This window comes from Lithobates pipiens, unplaced genomic scaffold (genome assembly GCF_037356315.1).
Source record: "Lithobates pipiens isolate NorthernLeopardFrog02 unplaced genomic scaffold, aLitPip1_a1.2 Scaffold_13, whole genome shotgun sequence".
Taxonomy (NCBI): domain Eukaryota; kingdom Metazoa; phylum Chordata; class Amphibia; order Anura; family Ranidae; genus Lithobates; species Lithobates pipiens.
In genome coordinates, this window is record NW_027507718.1 from 159,147,360 (window position 1) to 159,161,196 (window position 13,837).

General features: G+C 47.6%; 1 protein-coding gene across 10 annotated transcripts in view; it reads right to left on the reverse strand.

Annotated features, from left to right (window-relative positions):
* Positions 1-10,533, reverse strand: part of SEMA6B (semaphorin 6B) — a 1,482,347-nt gene extending 1,471,814 nt beyond the window's left edge. For 7 of the 10 annotated variants that reach the window (XM_077475764.1, XM_077475756.1, XM_077475757.1 and 4 more), the window contains exon 1: positions 10,235-10,533. In XM_077475764.1, the coding sequence (XP_077331890.1) occupies positions 10,235-10,259 (25 nt within the window). In that variant the 5' untranslated portion in view covers positions 10,260-10,533. Of the gene's footprint in view, positions 1-9,056; positions 9,162-10,234 lie in introns of those variants that run through there. The other 3 variants (XM_077475765.1, XM_077475759.1, XM_077475760.1) reach the window with 2 other exon arrangements.
* Positions 10,534-13,837: the final 3,304 nt, after the last annotated feature.

Genomic DNA, 13,837 nt, shown 5'->3' on the forward strand with positions numbered 1-13,837 from the left:
GCCTATGGGCTACCATAGGACGCGCCTTCCACGTCGCATCTGCCGCTTCTAACAAGGAGGTCAATTCCCGTATCCGCTGCTCCCTGGCCCGCTTTGTACGGGAAGCGATCTTCCCACAAGGCAACTGGAGAATCGACTGAGTCTACATTTTCCATGAAATAAGTTTGGATATGCGTTTCTATCTGGGAGGATGTAGCTTGCGTACTCAGGAGGGATTCATTAATCCGCCAGAGGTAGGCCAGGCGGGAGAATCCTGCCAAGGAGATTCCAAGGATCAGGGGGATCATGATCTGACCATGGAGAGGTGGCAATAGCGATCTTATGTACCAACGGCAGGGAGCCAAGTTGCAGAAACATGTGGTCTATGCTACAAAAACTCTGGTGGGGGTTAGAGAAAAAAGGTAAATTCCTGAGACAACGGATGTTGCTCGTGCCACACATCCACCACACCATACGATTGGAAGAGATCACGCAATACTTGTTCTTGGGAGGCATCACGAGATGGAGGCATTTCCCTGAGACTATGCCTGTCCAAAGAGGAGTTAAAAACAGAGTTGGAGTCTCCCATCATAATCAGAAGGCCTTTTTGGTGCCTAGTGATCACTTGGAACAAATGGGAAAGGAAAAAAAAAAAAAAAAAAAAAAAAAAAAAACTCTGCTGAAATGAATTAGGAGCATAGCATGCAACCAAAGTGACCTCCTGGTCCCACAGGGTGCCCTGCAAGATCAAATATCTACCCGTAGGGTCCGCCATTTCCTTAGAACAGGTAAATTGGAGGTTACGCCTAAAGGCCATCAGCACCCCTCTTTGCTTCTCAGAAGCGGAGGCCGTAAAAAACACTGGATAATGGGAGGACAAATATTTGGGGGGGGGGGTGAGGATAGGGAGAACCTGGTTTCCTGCAGACACACCACATCAATAGATTGAGATTTTAAATGACGGAAGACCTTCGACCTCTTAATGGAGGAATTGAACCCATGGATGTTCTGCGAGAATATTTTCAACACATTCTGAGCCATCTGGGGGGGTAAAGGAAGGTTCATATAATTATAGCACGGCCAACAAGGTAATTACTTACCCTGATCGCATGGCGAGGCAATCCGAGCCCAAGTAGGGGAGTGGGAGGGAGGAGAACACAGAGGAGAAGAGAAAGAGAGAGAAAAGAAGACAGGAGTAGACAAGTAAAACACAACAACAATTGGTGGGCATGGCATCCTGCTACAGGACACTAAAGGAGGTGGCTCTACCACCAACCACAAGGCTAGCAAACAAACAGCATTAACAGCAATAATACTACCTTATTACCGCCCCTGCACAGGGCTATTAAAACTAGAACAAAAAACAGGCGAGACGAGCTAAGCGATGGGCGTAGTACCGCTACCGGGTATCAGTGAATAGGAACTGACAATGGGGCTAGAGGTTCTCCCCACCCGGCGGCGCCCCACAGGGAGCGCCCGAGGAGAGAACACAACCCCCACGCTGGAGCGCCGCTAGGCCCCCGGGGGTCCAACAAAAAGAAAGGGGACCCCGTAAGGCCTAGGGCCACAGTCCAGCGGGGAGCCACCAGCACGGATCATGATCCACCCCCTTAAGGGGGGGGGGGGGGTAGACCTGAAATAAACCATGGCTTGACCCGAGCAAGGGAGGGAGGATATGAAGGAAGTGGAGGGATTGGGGAGAATTTTTTATAATATATATATAGGCAAGGGGAGGGAGTTAAGAGGAGGGGGGGGGGAAGAGGGGAGCAGGGTGTGGGGAGGGGGCATGGGTGAGGAGGGAAGGAAGGTTTTTTTTTTTTTTTTTTAAACAAGGAAAGATTAGAGCCCTGTATAGTTCTCAGGGTCCAGAAAACAACCAGAATACACAGAAGATTATACACAGTAATCCCTGGAACTGGCCCCCCAGACTGTCCCTATCCCACCAGGGGTATGGTCCTATTTTACTATTTTTAAAAAAGAAGAAAAAAAAATTGTCCTGAGAGAAGGCCCCCAGATTAGCGGAGGGGCTTGGCAAAACTAGGCAGTCTTAGGCCTCATGCACACGAGACGCAGTTAAACGCGCGTTCAGATGCAGTTGGACAGTTTTTTCAACTGCACCTGAACTCATTCAATGTTATCCTATGTGTCCATGCACACAGTCGTTTTTTTCCGTTTATATGCAGTTGCGTTTAATCTCGTTTTTCCAGAAGCAAAAAAAATGCGTTCAGAAACAAAAATTTCTGCGTTTCAGACGCAAAACGCGGCTAAACGCGACACCCGCGTTTGCGTTTATATGCGTTTTTAAAGGTGACCTTTTTTTTTACATTAAAAATCTCAAAAATGATTGCAAATGATGAAAAACCATTAGAAAATATTTTAAACAATTGCAATTGCAAGTGGACAATCCACAACTTGTGGCAAGTGACGTGGCAAGTGGACAATCCACAACTTGTGGCAAGTGACATGGCAGGTGGCAAGTGATGTGGCAAGTGGACAATCCACAACTTGTGGCAAGTGACGTGGCAGGTGAAGTGGCAAGTGACGTGGAAAGTGGACAATCCACAACTTGTGGCAGGTGACGTGGCAAGTGACCTGGCAGGTGACGCGGCAAGTGACTTGGCAGGTGACGTGGCAAGTGGAAAATCAACAACTTGTGGCAGGTGACTGGCATGTGACGTGGCAAGTGGACAATCCATAACTTGTGGCAGGTGACGTGGCAAGTGACGTGGCAAGTGGACAATCCACTTGTGGCAGGGGACGTGGCAAGTGGACAATCCACTTGTGGCAGGTAATGTGGCAAGTGACGTGGCAAGTGGACAATCCACAACTTGTGGCAGGTGATGTGGCAAGTGATGTGGCAAGTGGACAATCCACTTGTGGCAGGGGACGTGGCAAGAGACGTGGCAAGTGGACAATCCACATCTTGTGGCAGGTGACGTGGAAAGTGGTGTGGCAAGTGGACAATCCACAACTTGTGGCAGGTGATGTGGCTGGTGACGTGGTAAGTGGACAATCCACAACTTGTGGCAGATGGCATGGCAGGTGACGTGGAAAGTGGACAATCCACATCTTGTGGCAAGTGACGTGGCAAGTGACGTGGCAAGTGGACAATCCACAACTTGTGGCAAGTGACGTGGCAGCTGACGTGGCAAGTGACGTGGCAGGTGACGTGGCAGCTGACAATCCACAACTTGTGGCAGGTGACGTGGCAGGTGATGTGGCAGGTGACGCGGCAAGTGGACAATCCACAACTTGTGGCAAGTGATGTGGCTGGTGACGTGGCAAGTGGACAATCCACAGCTTGTGGCAGGTGGCATGGCATATGACGTGGAAAGTGGACAATCCACATCTCGTGGCAAGTGACGTGGCAAGTGGACAATCCAAAACGTGTGGCAGGTGACGTGGCAAGTGACGTGGCAGGTGACGTGGCAGGTGACGTGGCAAGTGGACAATCCACAGCTTGTGGCAAGTGATGTGGCAAGTGGACAATCCACAACTTGTGGCAGGTGACGTGGCAAGTGACGTGGCAAGTGGACAATCCACAGCTTGTGGCAAGTGACGTGGCAAGTGGACAATCCACAACTTGTGGCAGGTGACGTGGCAGGTGACGTGGCAGGTGAACAATCCACAACTTGTGGCAGGTGACGTGGCAGGTGATGTGGCAAGTAGACAATCCACAACTTGTGGCAGGTGATGTGGCAAGTGACGTGGCAGGTGATGTGGCAAGTCACGTGGCAAGTGGACAATCCACAACTTGTGGCAGGTGATGTGGCTGGTGACGTGGCAAGTGGACAATCCACAACTTGTGGCAGGTGACGTGGCAAGTGGACAATCCACAACTTGTGGCAAGTGACGTGGCAAGTGGACAATCCACAACTTGTGGCAGGTGACGTGGCAGGTGACCAATCCACAACTTGTGGCAGGTGACGTGGCAGGTGATGTGGCAAGTAGACAATCCACAACTTGTGGCAGGTGATGTGGCAAGTGACGTGGCAGGTGATGTGGCAAGTGGACAATCCACAACTTGTGGCAGGTGATGTGGCTGGTGACGTGGCAAGTGGACAATCCACAGCTTGTGGCAGGTGGCATGGCAGATGACGTGGAAAGTGGACAATCCACATCTCGTGGCAAGTGACGTGGCAGGTGATGTGGCAAGTGGACAATCCCCAACTTGTGGCAAGTGACGTGGCAAGTGGACAATCCACAACTTGTGGCAGGTGCCGTGGCAAGTGACACGGCAAATGCAAGTGTACAACTGCTCTCTATGCTGCTCACTCTGATCAAAATAGCAGAAATAGTTAAAAAAATGCTTTGAGAGCTTGGGGAGGGTCTACATGATGTTATCTTTATAAACGCGTTTAAACGCAAACGCGTCTAAACGCGGCATGCAAACGCGGCAAAACGCGCGTTTCGGCTTTTTTTTAACAGAGGTTTCATCTGCGTCTCGTGTGCATGAGGCCTTAGTAGGGCTGGATCACCGACAGAAGCCTAAAGTCTAAGATGAAGGCGCATAAGGCCTTTAGATTAAGTAAAAACAAAAAGTAACCATAAATTTGTAAAATAAAAACAAGGAGGGGGGGGGGGGTATGGGCAAAGAGAGCATGGTCACATCATCTGGTATAAGACAAAAATCCAGCACCAGAAAGACAAAAAGTACTTCAAAGGCCTGGGGAAGGCAACCGAGCAAAAAGCAAAGGATCATGGACGGGCTCACCCGTGCGGTCGTCATCCCGGATCTGACTGGTTCCCACACACGGCCCAAGTGCCTAGAAGAGGGCCCAGGACCTGAAGCCCTCTCATGGAGGTCGGGGTCATCCGAAGGGGGGGCGGGGGGGGGGGGGGGGGGGGGAGCAAATTTAGTGCTTCAAAAGTCGCCTGGGCTTCCTCCACAGTGCGTGCAGTGTAGCCCCGGCCTTGGTAGGTGAAAGCGAGGCGAAAAGGAAAGCCCCATGTGTATTTGATGTGGCGTTCCACCAGAGCTGAAGTTTATGGTTTTAGTTGTCGCCTCTTTTGCACTGTGGTGGGGGCCAGATCAGTGAAGAGCTGGTACTTGTGACCTTGGAAATGGAGATCAGGCTTGTCCCGTACTGCTTTAAGGAGCGTTCACTTAGTGCGGTAGTACGTGAACTTGATGATAATGTCCCTAGGGGCCCCCCCCCCTCCTTCCTCGGTCCCAGGGCCCGATGGATCCGGTCAAACTCCATGCGATCAATGGGGATGCCTGGGACCAATTCCTGGAATAGGGTCGTGGCAGTGGAGGTTAAGTCCTCAATAGTTTTAAAGCGAGACAGCAGGTTGGCGTCCCACAATGAAGGCGCTATATAGGGTTGCTGGACTCCTGGTATGCTTTCTGCATCTGAGCAGGCTTCGGGGTCACCAGTAATCAGCGGAGGGGTGAAGTCCATGTCTGAGGCCTGTGAGTCCAGCGGGTCGTCCGGTGGAAAGGCCGCAAGGCTCGCACACACAGCCTGTCTCCCCGTGGTGCTCCACACTGTGCCTGATTTGCGCCCCATATTGTCAGCCTCGATGTCTGGATATAGCGAGCCCAGATTAATGTGCAGGAGCGGCGATATCACAGCCGGTGTGGTCGGTGGTGGAGAAGCGCTATTAGCTTGCAGCCATCCTGGTTCTAAGGTCAATTAATTACATTCTTCATCCGCGATCGGCGGGAAGAAGAGCTTCTTGGGTGCTGGGTGTAGCAAGATGGCCGACGTCATCCAGGGTAGGCCGGAGCCAGGGCCTTTCCTGAGAAAAAGAGCTACAGCAGGCTAGAATGTGGCTTAAGTTCAGGAGCAGTTATCAGTTTCTCTAGCTTCGGCCTCCTCACAGCCCAGGGAGACAGCACAACCCCGGTGGGGAGAAAGCAGCTGGGGAGGCTAAGTGTAACCGTTCAGGGGACTCACCAGGCCAAAGGAAGTCTGTTCTGGTGACCGGGAGGCGGCTCCGGTTCGGGAGGCTCAGCAACTAGAGGGATCCTCTCCTGATGGTCACCCACCACGCAGATTTGCTTTTTGAGGGCATGAGAAAGCAGATCGATAGTGTTCAGGGTGAAATTCAGAGCAGTGAGTGTTCCCCTTTAAGAGTCCACAGCAGCAGAGAAGCACAATAGCAGACAGGGTTGACAGGGACCTGTAGCTGGCCAACTCCTCACCCACCCCAGCCACTGCCTGATGGGGCTGGTGTTCTGCCACAGATTCAGCACTCACCTCCCCTCCTGACAGATATGGTGGCACCGCAGGCCGCAAGAAGGCGGCGATTCGCGGAGGTGTGCGGCCGATCGCGGATGGTGCGATTCAGGCTTTCCCGCTGGCAGCCTCCTCCAGATGCCACGTCTGTCCCGGAGGCTTCACAGGCCTCAAGATGGTGGCAGGCCGCGCCGTGTAGGCCGCAGATGGTTACAGGCTCATGCAGGCCGCCGAGTTCCGCAATACCGGCCTCATCCGGGGCTACAAATGTCCTGAGGCAGGCAGGGCAACCTTACTGGCTCGCTGGGGCATCCAACAGGGAGGATGGCAGAGGATTAGATGCAGGAGTCTCGGAGCTCTGGAACGGCGCATCCTCCCTGTTTCACATCCGGACACGCCCCCTCAGCTGAGTCACAAAAATGACCATTTTTATTTTAAGGTTATTAACCGAAACAATAATCGGGCAACTAATCGATTATGAAAATAATCGTTAGTTGCAGCCCTAGTCTTAGGGCACTTTCATACTGGGACGGGGGGGCGTCAGCGATAAAGCACTGCTATTTTTAGCGACGCTTTACAGTCGTTTTAGTGGCATATTTTTTTCGGTTGCTAGCTGTGTGCTTTTAACCCACGCTAGCGGCCGAAAAGCGGTTAAAAGCGCAGCTGCCGAAGCGCTTTGCGGCTGCTTCGGCAGCACTGGCCATTGATTTCAATGGCAGGGGTGTTTTAGGAGCAGTGTATTCCCACTCCCGCAACACTCCAAAAATGCTGCTTGCCGGACTTTTTTTCCAGTCCAGCAAGCGCACTACTTCAGTGTGAAAGCACTCGGGCTTTCACACTGGGGAGGCATTTTTCAGTCGCTATTTGTAGTCCAAAAACGCCTGAAAAACGCCTCAGTGCGACGTTAGCCTTAAAAAAGTTTTCCATCTTCACACTCAGCACTGGATAATCTTATCCCTGCACTGCCTGCAGCCTCTTCTATTCCACTCTCCAGCTGGTGGTCACAGCTGTGATGCCATCATGTTCATGCAGGACCATGAGTAAGTGAGGATGCTGAGGGTCCACCTACAAGCCAGAGCGTCAAAGAGAATATGGCTGTACAGGGGAACTAGGAATAAGGTAAGCAAAAATGCTTTTTACTGGCCAATGTGAGCATTTAACCCTTGAAGTATGTTTTCATAGCTTCATGGAGTTCAGCTGTAATGATTTATTCATGAACATAGCATCCATGTGAATCTTTAACTGCTTGCCGACCACTTCACGCCAATATACGTCAGCAGAAGGGCTCGTACAGGCAAACTAACATACCTGTACGTTGCCATTTAAGAGGCGGCAAGCTCCGCGAGTCGGGTTGTGGGTCCCACAGACTCGATGTCCATGGGGATACCCACGATCGTCTCACGGAGAGGAAGAATGGGGAGATGCTAATGTAAACAAGTATCTCCCCGTTCTGCCTAGTGACAGTGTCACTGATCTCTGCTCCCTGCGATCGGGAGCAGAGATCAGTGATGTGTCACACATCACCACACCCCCCCCCCCCCCCCAGTTAGGATCACTCCCCAGGACATACTTAACCCCTACACTGCCCCCTAGTGGTAAACTCCTTCACTGTCAGTGTCATTTATACAGGAATCATTGCATTTGTATAGCACTGACTGCTGTATAAATGACAATGGTCCCAAAAATGTCAGATGTGTCCACCATAATGTTGCAGTCATGATAAAAAAAAATAAAAAAAAAGCCATAAAATTATCCCCTATTTTGTAAACGCTATAACGTTTGCGCTAACCAAGCAATGAATGCTTATTGCAATTTTTTTATTTTTTTGTTTACCAAAAATATGTAGAAGAATATGTATCAGCTTAAACTGAGGAAAAAAATGTTTTATATATTTTTGGGGGATATTTATTATACCAAAATGTAAAAAATAATGCGCTTTTTTCAAAATTTACGCTCTTTTTTTTGTTTATAGCGCAAAAAATAAGACGCAGAGATGATCAAATACCACCAAAAGACAGCTCTATTTGTGGGAAAAAAGGACATCAATTTTGTTTGGGAGCCACGTCGCACGACCGTGCAATTGTCAGTTAAAGCGACGCAGTGCCAAATCGCAAAAAGTGCTCTAGTCTGGCCAGCAAAATGGTCCGGAGCTTATGTGATTAATATCTACTTTGCTTTGAACTGTAAAGCAGAACCTCATGTGAGCTGCTAATAATGTATATGAAACCCAAAATCAAAAATTATATATTGCAGCCTGCCTTGGGTACATTAGATGTGCATTAGTTTTCCTCTTTTTTTTTTTTTTTTTTACACTCTTTTCCCCGCTCTGTTTTTGGCTAACAAAACACCTCCTGTATTGGAGTGCCTACAAGCTGGATAAAAGAGCACAGGGGACACAAGAGACAGCATCATTGTCAGTCTGGGGGGAGAGAAACGTTAGTGTATTTTCATCTGTTAGTACATCTAACAAATTGAAGCCAAACTCCAGATCACACTTTATAATGAGATACAGCAAACATTTTTTTTTTCTTTTTCTAAACTGATACATCTGGAGGAGAGCTTGTTCTTAAAAAAAAAAAAAAAAAAAAAAAAACACACACACACACACACACACAGACTTACTGGCTGGATCACCAAATGAAAGAAAGCCTAAAAAAGCAAACTAATTCAGCCATCACATCTATGATTTGGTAAGCTACCATATAATAAATGTTTGCTTCTGGGTTTAATACTGTTTTAAATATATTATATCAGATATAACCTATATACCAGTGGCGGCTGGAGTTTTTTTGGGGGGGGGGGGGCGACAAACAAACCCCGGGCTGCTGGTGGAACGGCACTACCCCCACCCCTGGCCACTAACACACTCCCACCACTACCCGCTGTCCTTACCTTGGATGCAGGCAGTGAGTGTGGTGGGCTTGGGGAAAACTGCTCCGCTGTCCTCTCCTGGAGGAGCTTCCGCGATGTCTCCTCTGCTCCATCCAGCGCTAGGCATCCAATAGGATCGCCAGATGTTTTGGCCAATCAGGAAACAGGTTTTATACCTGCTTCCCGATTGCCCTGGGAGGATCAGTGTTGCAAAAGTAAATTTTCATTCGCTGTTTCAACACACCTGGGTGGGCTCCATACGCAAAGCTCTGTGTCCCAAGTTCACCCTATTTTGAGGCCTCAGTGGTTCAAATAAAATAAAAAAAATAAAAAAACCCTGGCTGTTGCAATTCATATGCGGGTGAACCGAAATGGGCCGGACACATGAATGGGGGCGGCCACGGTTAGATTCATATGAATTAATCTATCCATTATGCATATAGATAGGAGGAGGTAGCGAGGATAGGGAGATGGCCCCTAATGGCCGTCCCTGAAATTTAAATACATATTACTATAATAAATCCAGCTACTAGTATGAACATTTTTAATAATGCCCAGTTATTGAGCTACTAGTCCCCAAAATATCTTCTGCTACTTTGGAACAGGTTAAATACACAATCACCAAAAAACTGCCTCAATTATGGTTTATCAATAACAGCCTATTGTGTTTCAGTTAGGAGTGTGCGCAACAACACTACTGTACATGCTCACAGTGTGTATATAGGGTGGTGGCTACGCACAGTGAATTTACATGCTAAGGGATATAATCAATATGCATTATATTTAGAAAATGTGTTTATCTTGCGCTGCATTATTATTAACACGTCATGAACACGAAGCACTATACGGGAGGTGATTTCAAAATGTACCACTGAAATCAATGTCATGAAAAAATAAAACGTGTTAGCAGTGTTGTATTAGCGCTAGGAATTATTGCAGCGGGCTGCTGCAATAGGATGGAGCAATTCATATTAGAAACACAACGATTAACATATTTTGGATAAAGCCTCACAGATACATCATCTTGCGTGTGCAAAATACACCTTACTGATCCGCAGACAACTAAATGTATTGAATACATCATTCAAGATCAACAGAAAGGATTCTCTCACGCAGCACCGTAGAATCATGAGAGCGTTACATCTTGCCACAACAGGCCTGTAGCACAATCTCTTGCAGTCATAATGCCATTACTGTACCTTGTGTCTTTGTTACATAATGCATCAGCTGTATATCCGTCCAGTGTGGCTCTCCAAAGCTGGATACCGGTAAATAGTCACACGGTTCGGTCAGATTTTGTCACCGGCTGTTCTGGTTGTCTCCGTGGGCGTCAGACTATGAAGTCCCAACTTCCTCAATTCTGCCTTGTGAGAGACCCGAAGCCTTCAAGCCTTATCTTACAAATCTTTCCATTTCCAAACTGTTTATAACAGCCTCTCACAGATCTGTCTGGTTTCTCTTATTTCTCAGTAGCCACGGTTTAGCTACTGCCCATCTAAGAAACTCCTCCCCCTTTTTAGATCTCCATATCTGTGTGGGGAAGCGTGTGCAAATGCATTTTCACTAGAGAAATCACCCACTCTGACTTTTTCTTTTGCTTTTAATATTCCATATTTAAACCAGAACTTGATGGGTTTTTTTTGTTTGCTTTTTATTTGCATGTCTTGCACCTGTTAAACCAGTGGTCATCAACCCTGTCCTCAGGGCCCACTAACAGGCCAGGTTTTATGTATTACCTTGGGGAGATGCAGATTAGAATACTGCAATCACTGAGCACCAAATTATATCACCTGTGATGTATTTCAGTTATCCTGCAAACCTGGCCTGTTAGTGGACCCTGAGGACCGGGCTGATGACCACTGTGTTAAACGAAAGAAAAAAAAAAGAGTGGCTTTTGCCACAGTATTTACCTCATTTTTGCTGTTGCAGTGCAGCTCACCTTCTGGAATTGATGGTGGCAAGCATTTCCTCTGGGCTCAGGCCTACAGAGACTTGCCCATTGGCAGGCATAAACGCAGCCTAGGTTTAGACCCCTTTCACACTGGAAAAAGCTTCTGCCAAGAGCCTGAAAACATTCATGCCAGTGTCACTTTTCACACTGGGGCTGTGCGCTTGTGGAAAGGGAAAAAAAAAGCCCGCAAGCAGCATCTTTGAGGCAAGTTGGGAGTGCTTTAAACAGCACTCACAAAACGCCTCTGACTATTGGAATGAATGGGCAGCGTTTTAAAATTGTTTTTAACCCCTTTTAGGGGTTTAAAAGTGCCACGCTAGCGGCCTAAAAGCGGCACAGAAGCGTCCCTTAAACAGCGGTAAAGCGTCGCTAAAACTAAGAGCACTTCAGCACTGAAGTGCCCACGGCCCCAGTGTGTAAGGGGGTCATAGAGTAGCATAGTTGCCAAGTATCTCTGATCCTGTTGGAGAGTCTCATCTACATGAGGCCTGCTAAATAAGAGCGCCCCAGCACAAGGCAGCACCAGGATTTATCATGGCCCTGTCAGCAGCAGAACATGTTTAACCACTTTCAGACCGGACCATTTTGCTGGTAAATGACCAGAGGTCTTTTTACACTTTGGCACTGCGCTGCTTTAACTGGTAATTGCGCGGTCATGCAATGTTGTACCCAAACAAAATTTGCGTCCTTTTCTTCCCACAAATAGAGCTTTCTTTTGATGGTATTTGATTGCCTCTGCGATTTTTATTTTTTGCGATATAAACGTAAAAAGACCGCAAATTTTGAAAAAAAATGATATTTTCTACTTTTTGTTATTAGAAAAATCCAATAAACTCAATTTTAGTCATACATTTAGGCCAAAATGTATTCAGCCACATGTCTTTGGTAAAAAAAAAGTCAATAATTGTATATTTATTGGTTTGCGCAAAAGTTGTCACATCTACAAACTAAGGTACGTTTTCTGGAATTTACGCAGCTTTTAGTTTACGACTGCCTATCTCATTTCTTGAGGTGCTAAAATGGCAGGGCAGTACAAAACCCCCCCAAATGACCCCATTTTGGAAAGTAGACCCCCTAAGGAAATTGATAAGAGGCATGTTGAGCCCATTGAATATTTTATTTTTTTGCCTCAAGCGATTGAATAATGACAAAAAAAAAAATTTTTTTTTTTTTTTACACAAAGTTGTCACTAAATGATATATTGCTCACACATGCTATGGGCGTATGTGAAATGACACCCCAAAATAAATTCTGCTGCTTCTCCTGAGTATGGGGATACCACATATGTGGGACTTTTTGGGAGCCTAGCCGCGTACGGGGCCCCGAAAACCAAGCACCGCCTTCAGGCTTTCTAAGGGCGTAAATTTTTGAGTTCACTTCTCACTACCTATTACAGTTTTGAAGGCCATAAAATGCCAAGATGGCACAAAACCCCCACAAATGACCCCATTTTAGAAAGTAGACACCCCAAGCTATTTGCTGAGAGGCATGTTGAGTTCATGGAATATTTTATATTTTGCCACAAGTTGCGGGAAAATTACAAACTTTTTTTTTTTTTTTTTTTTTTTAACAAAGTTGTCACTAAATGATATATTGCTCATGCATGCCATGGGCATATGTGAAATGACACCCCAAAATAAATTCTGCTGCTTCTCCTGAGTACGGGGATACCACATATGTGGGACTTTTTGGGAGCCTAGCCGCGTACGGGGCCCCGAAAACCAAGCACCGCCTTCAGGCTTTCTAAGGGCGTAATTTTTTGATTTCACTCCTCACTACCTATTACAGTTTTGAAGGCCATAAAATGCCAAGATGGCACAAAACCCCCACAAATGACCCCATTTTAGAAAGTAGACACCCCAAGCTATTTGCTGAGAGGCATGTTGAGTCCATGGAATATTTTATATTTTGCCACAAGTTGCGGGAAAATTACAAACTTTTTTTTTTTTTTTTTTTTTTCCCACAAAGTTGTCACTAAATGATATATTGCTCACGCATGCCATGGGCATATGTGAAATGACACCCCAAAATAAATTCTGCTGCTTCTCCTGAGTATGGGGATACCACATATGTGGGACTTTTTGGGAGCCTAGCCGCGTACGGGGCCCCGAAAACCAAGCACCGCCTTCAGGCTTTCTAAGGGCGTTACAGTTTTGAAGGCCATAAAATGCCAAGATGGCACAAACCCCCCCCAAATGACCCCATTTTGGAAAGTAGACACCCCTAAATTTAGGGGTACACTAGTGAGACTAGGTAATAAATGGCGGGTGCCCTGAAACTATAAAAAAATAACTAACCAACCAGCGTCACCTGTAACAGTTATATGGTGATCACTGGTGAAAGGGTTAACTAGGGGGCAATTAGGGGGCTTTATGCGGTAGTATATGGGGGTCCCTGGCGCTATAAAAAGCTGCAGCGAACCTAAATACCTACCTGCCTAACTAGCGTCACCTGTGACACTAATACAGCGATCAGAAAAACGATCGCTTATTAGGCTGGGTTCACACTGGAGCGATGCGGGAACGCCACGAATGCGCGGCGGGTTCCCGCATCGCATGCCTCCCGGCGGCAGTTCACACTGCCCTATGCGAACTGCTGGGAGTGTCAGTGAAATGTTACTGACACCCCCAGATCAGTTCGCATATCGCAGTGCGATCTGCAAACTCGGATCGCATGGTGTGAACACCCATGCGATCCGATTCTGCTGCGGGCCAAAAAAAGGGTCCCGTGCGAATTTGCGGCGGGTGCGGCGGGTGCGGCGGGTGCGGCGAATGGCTGAACTCGAATCGCACAGAGATCGGATGTGATTTGCACTGCAGTGCGGTGCGAATCACATCCGTTCTCATAAACC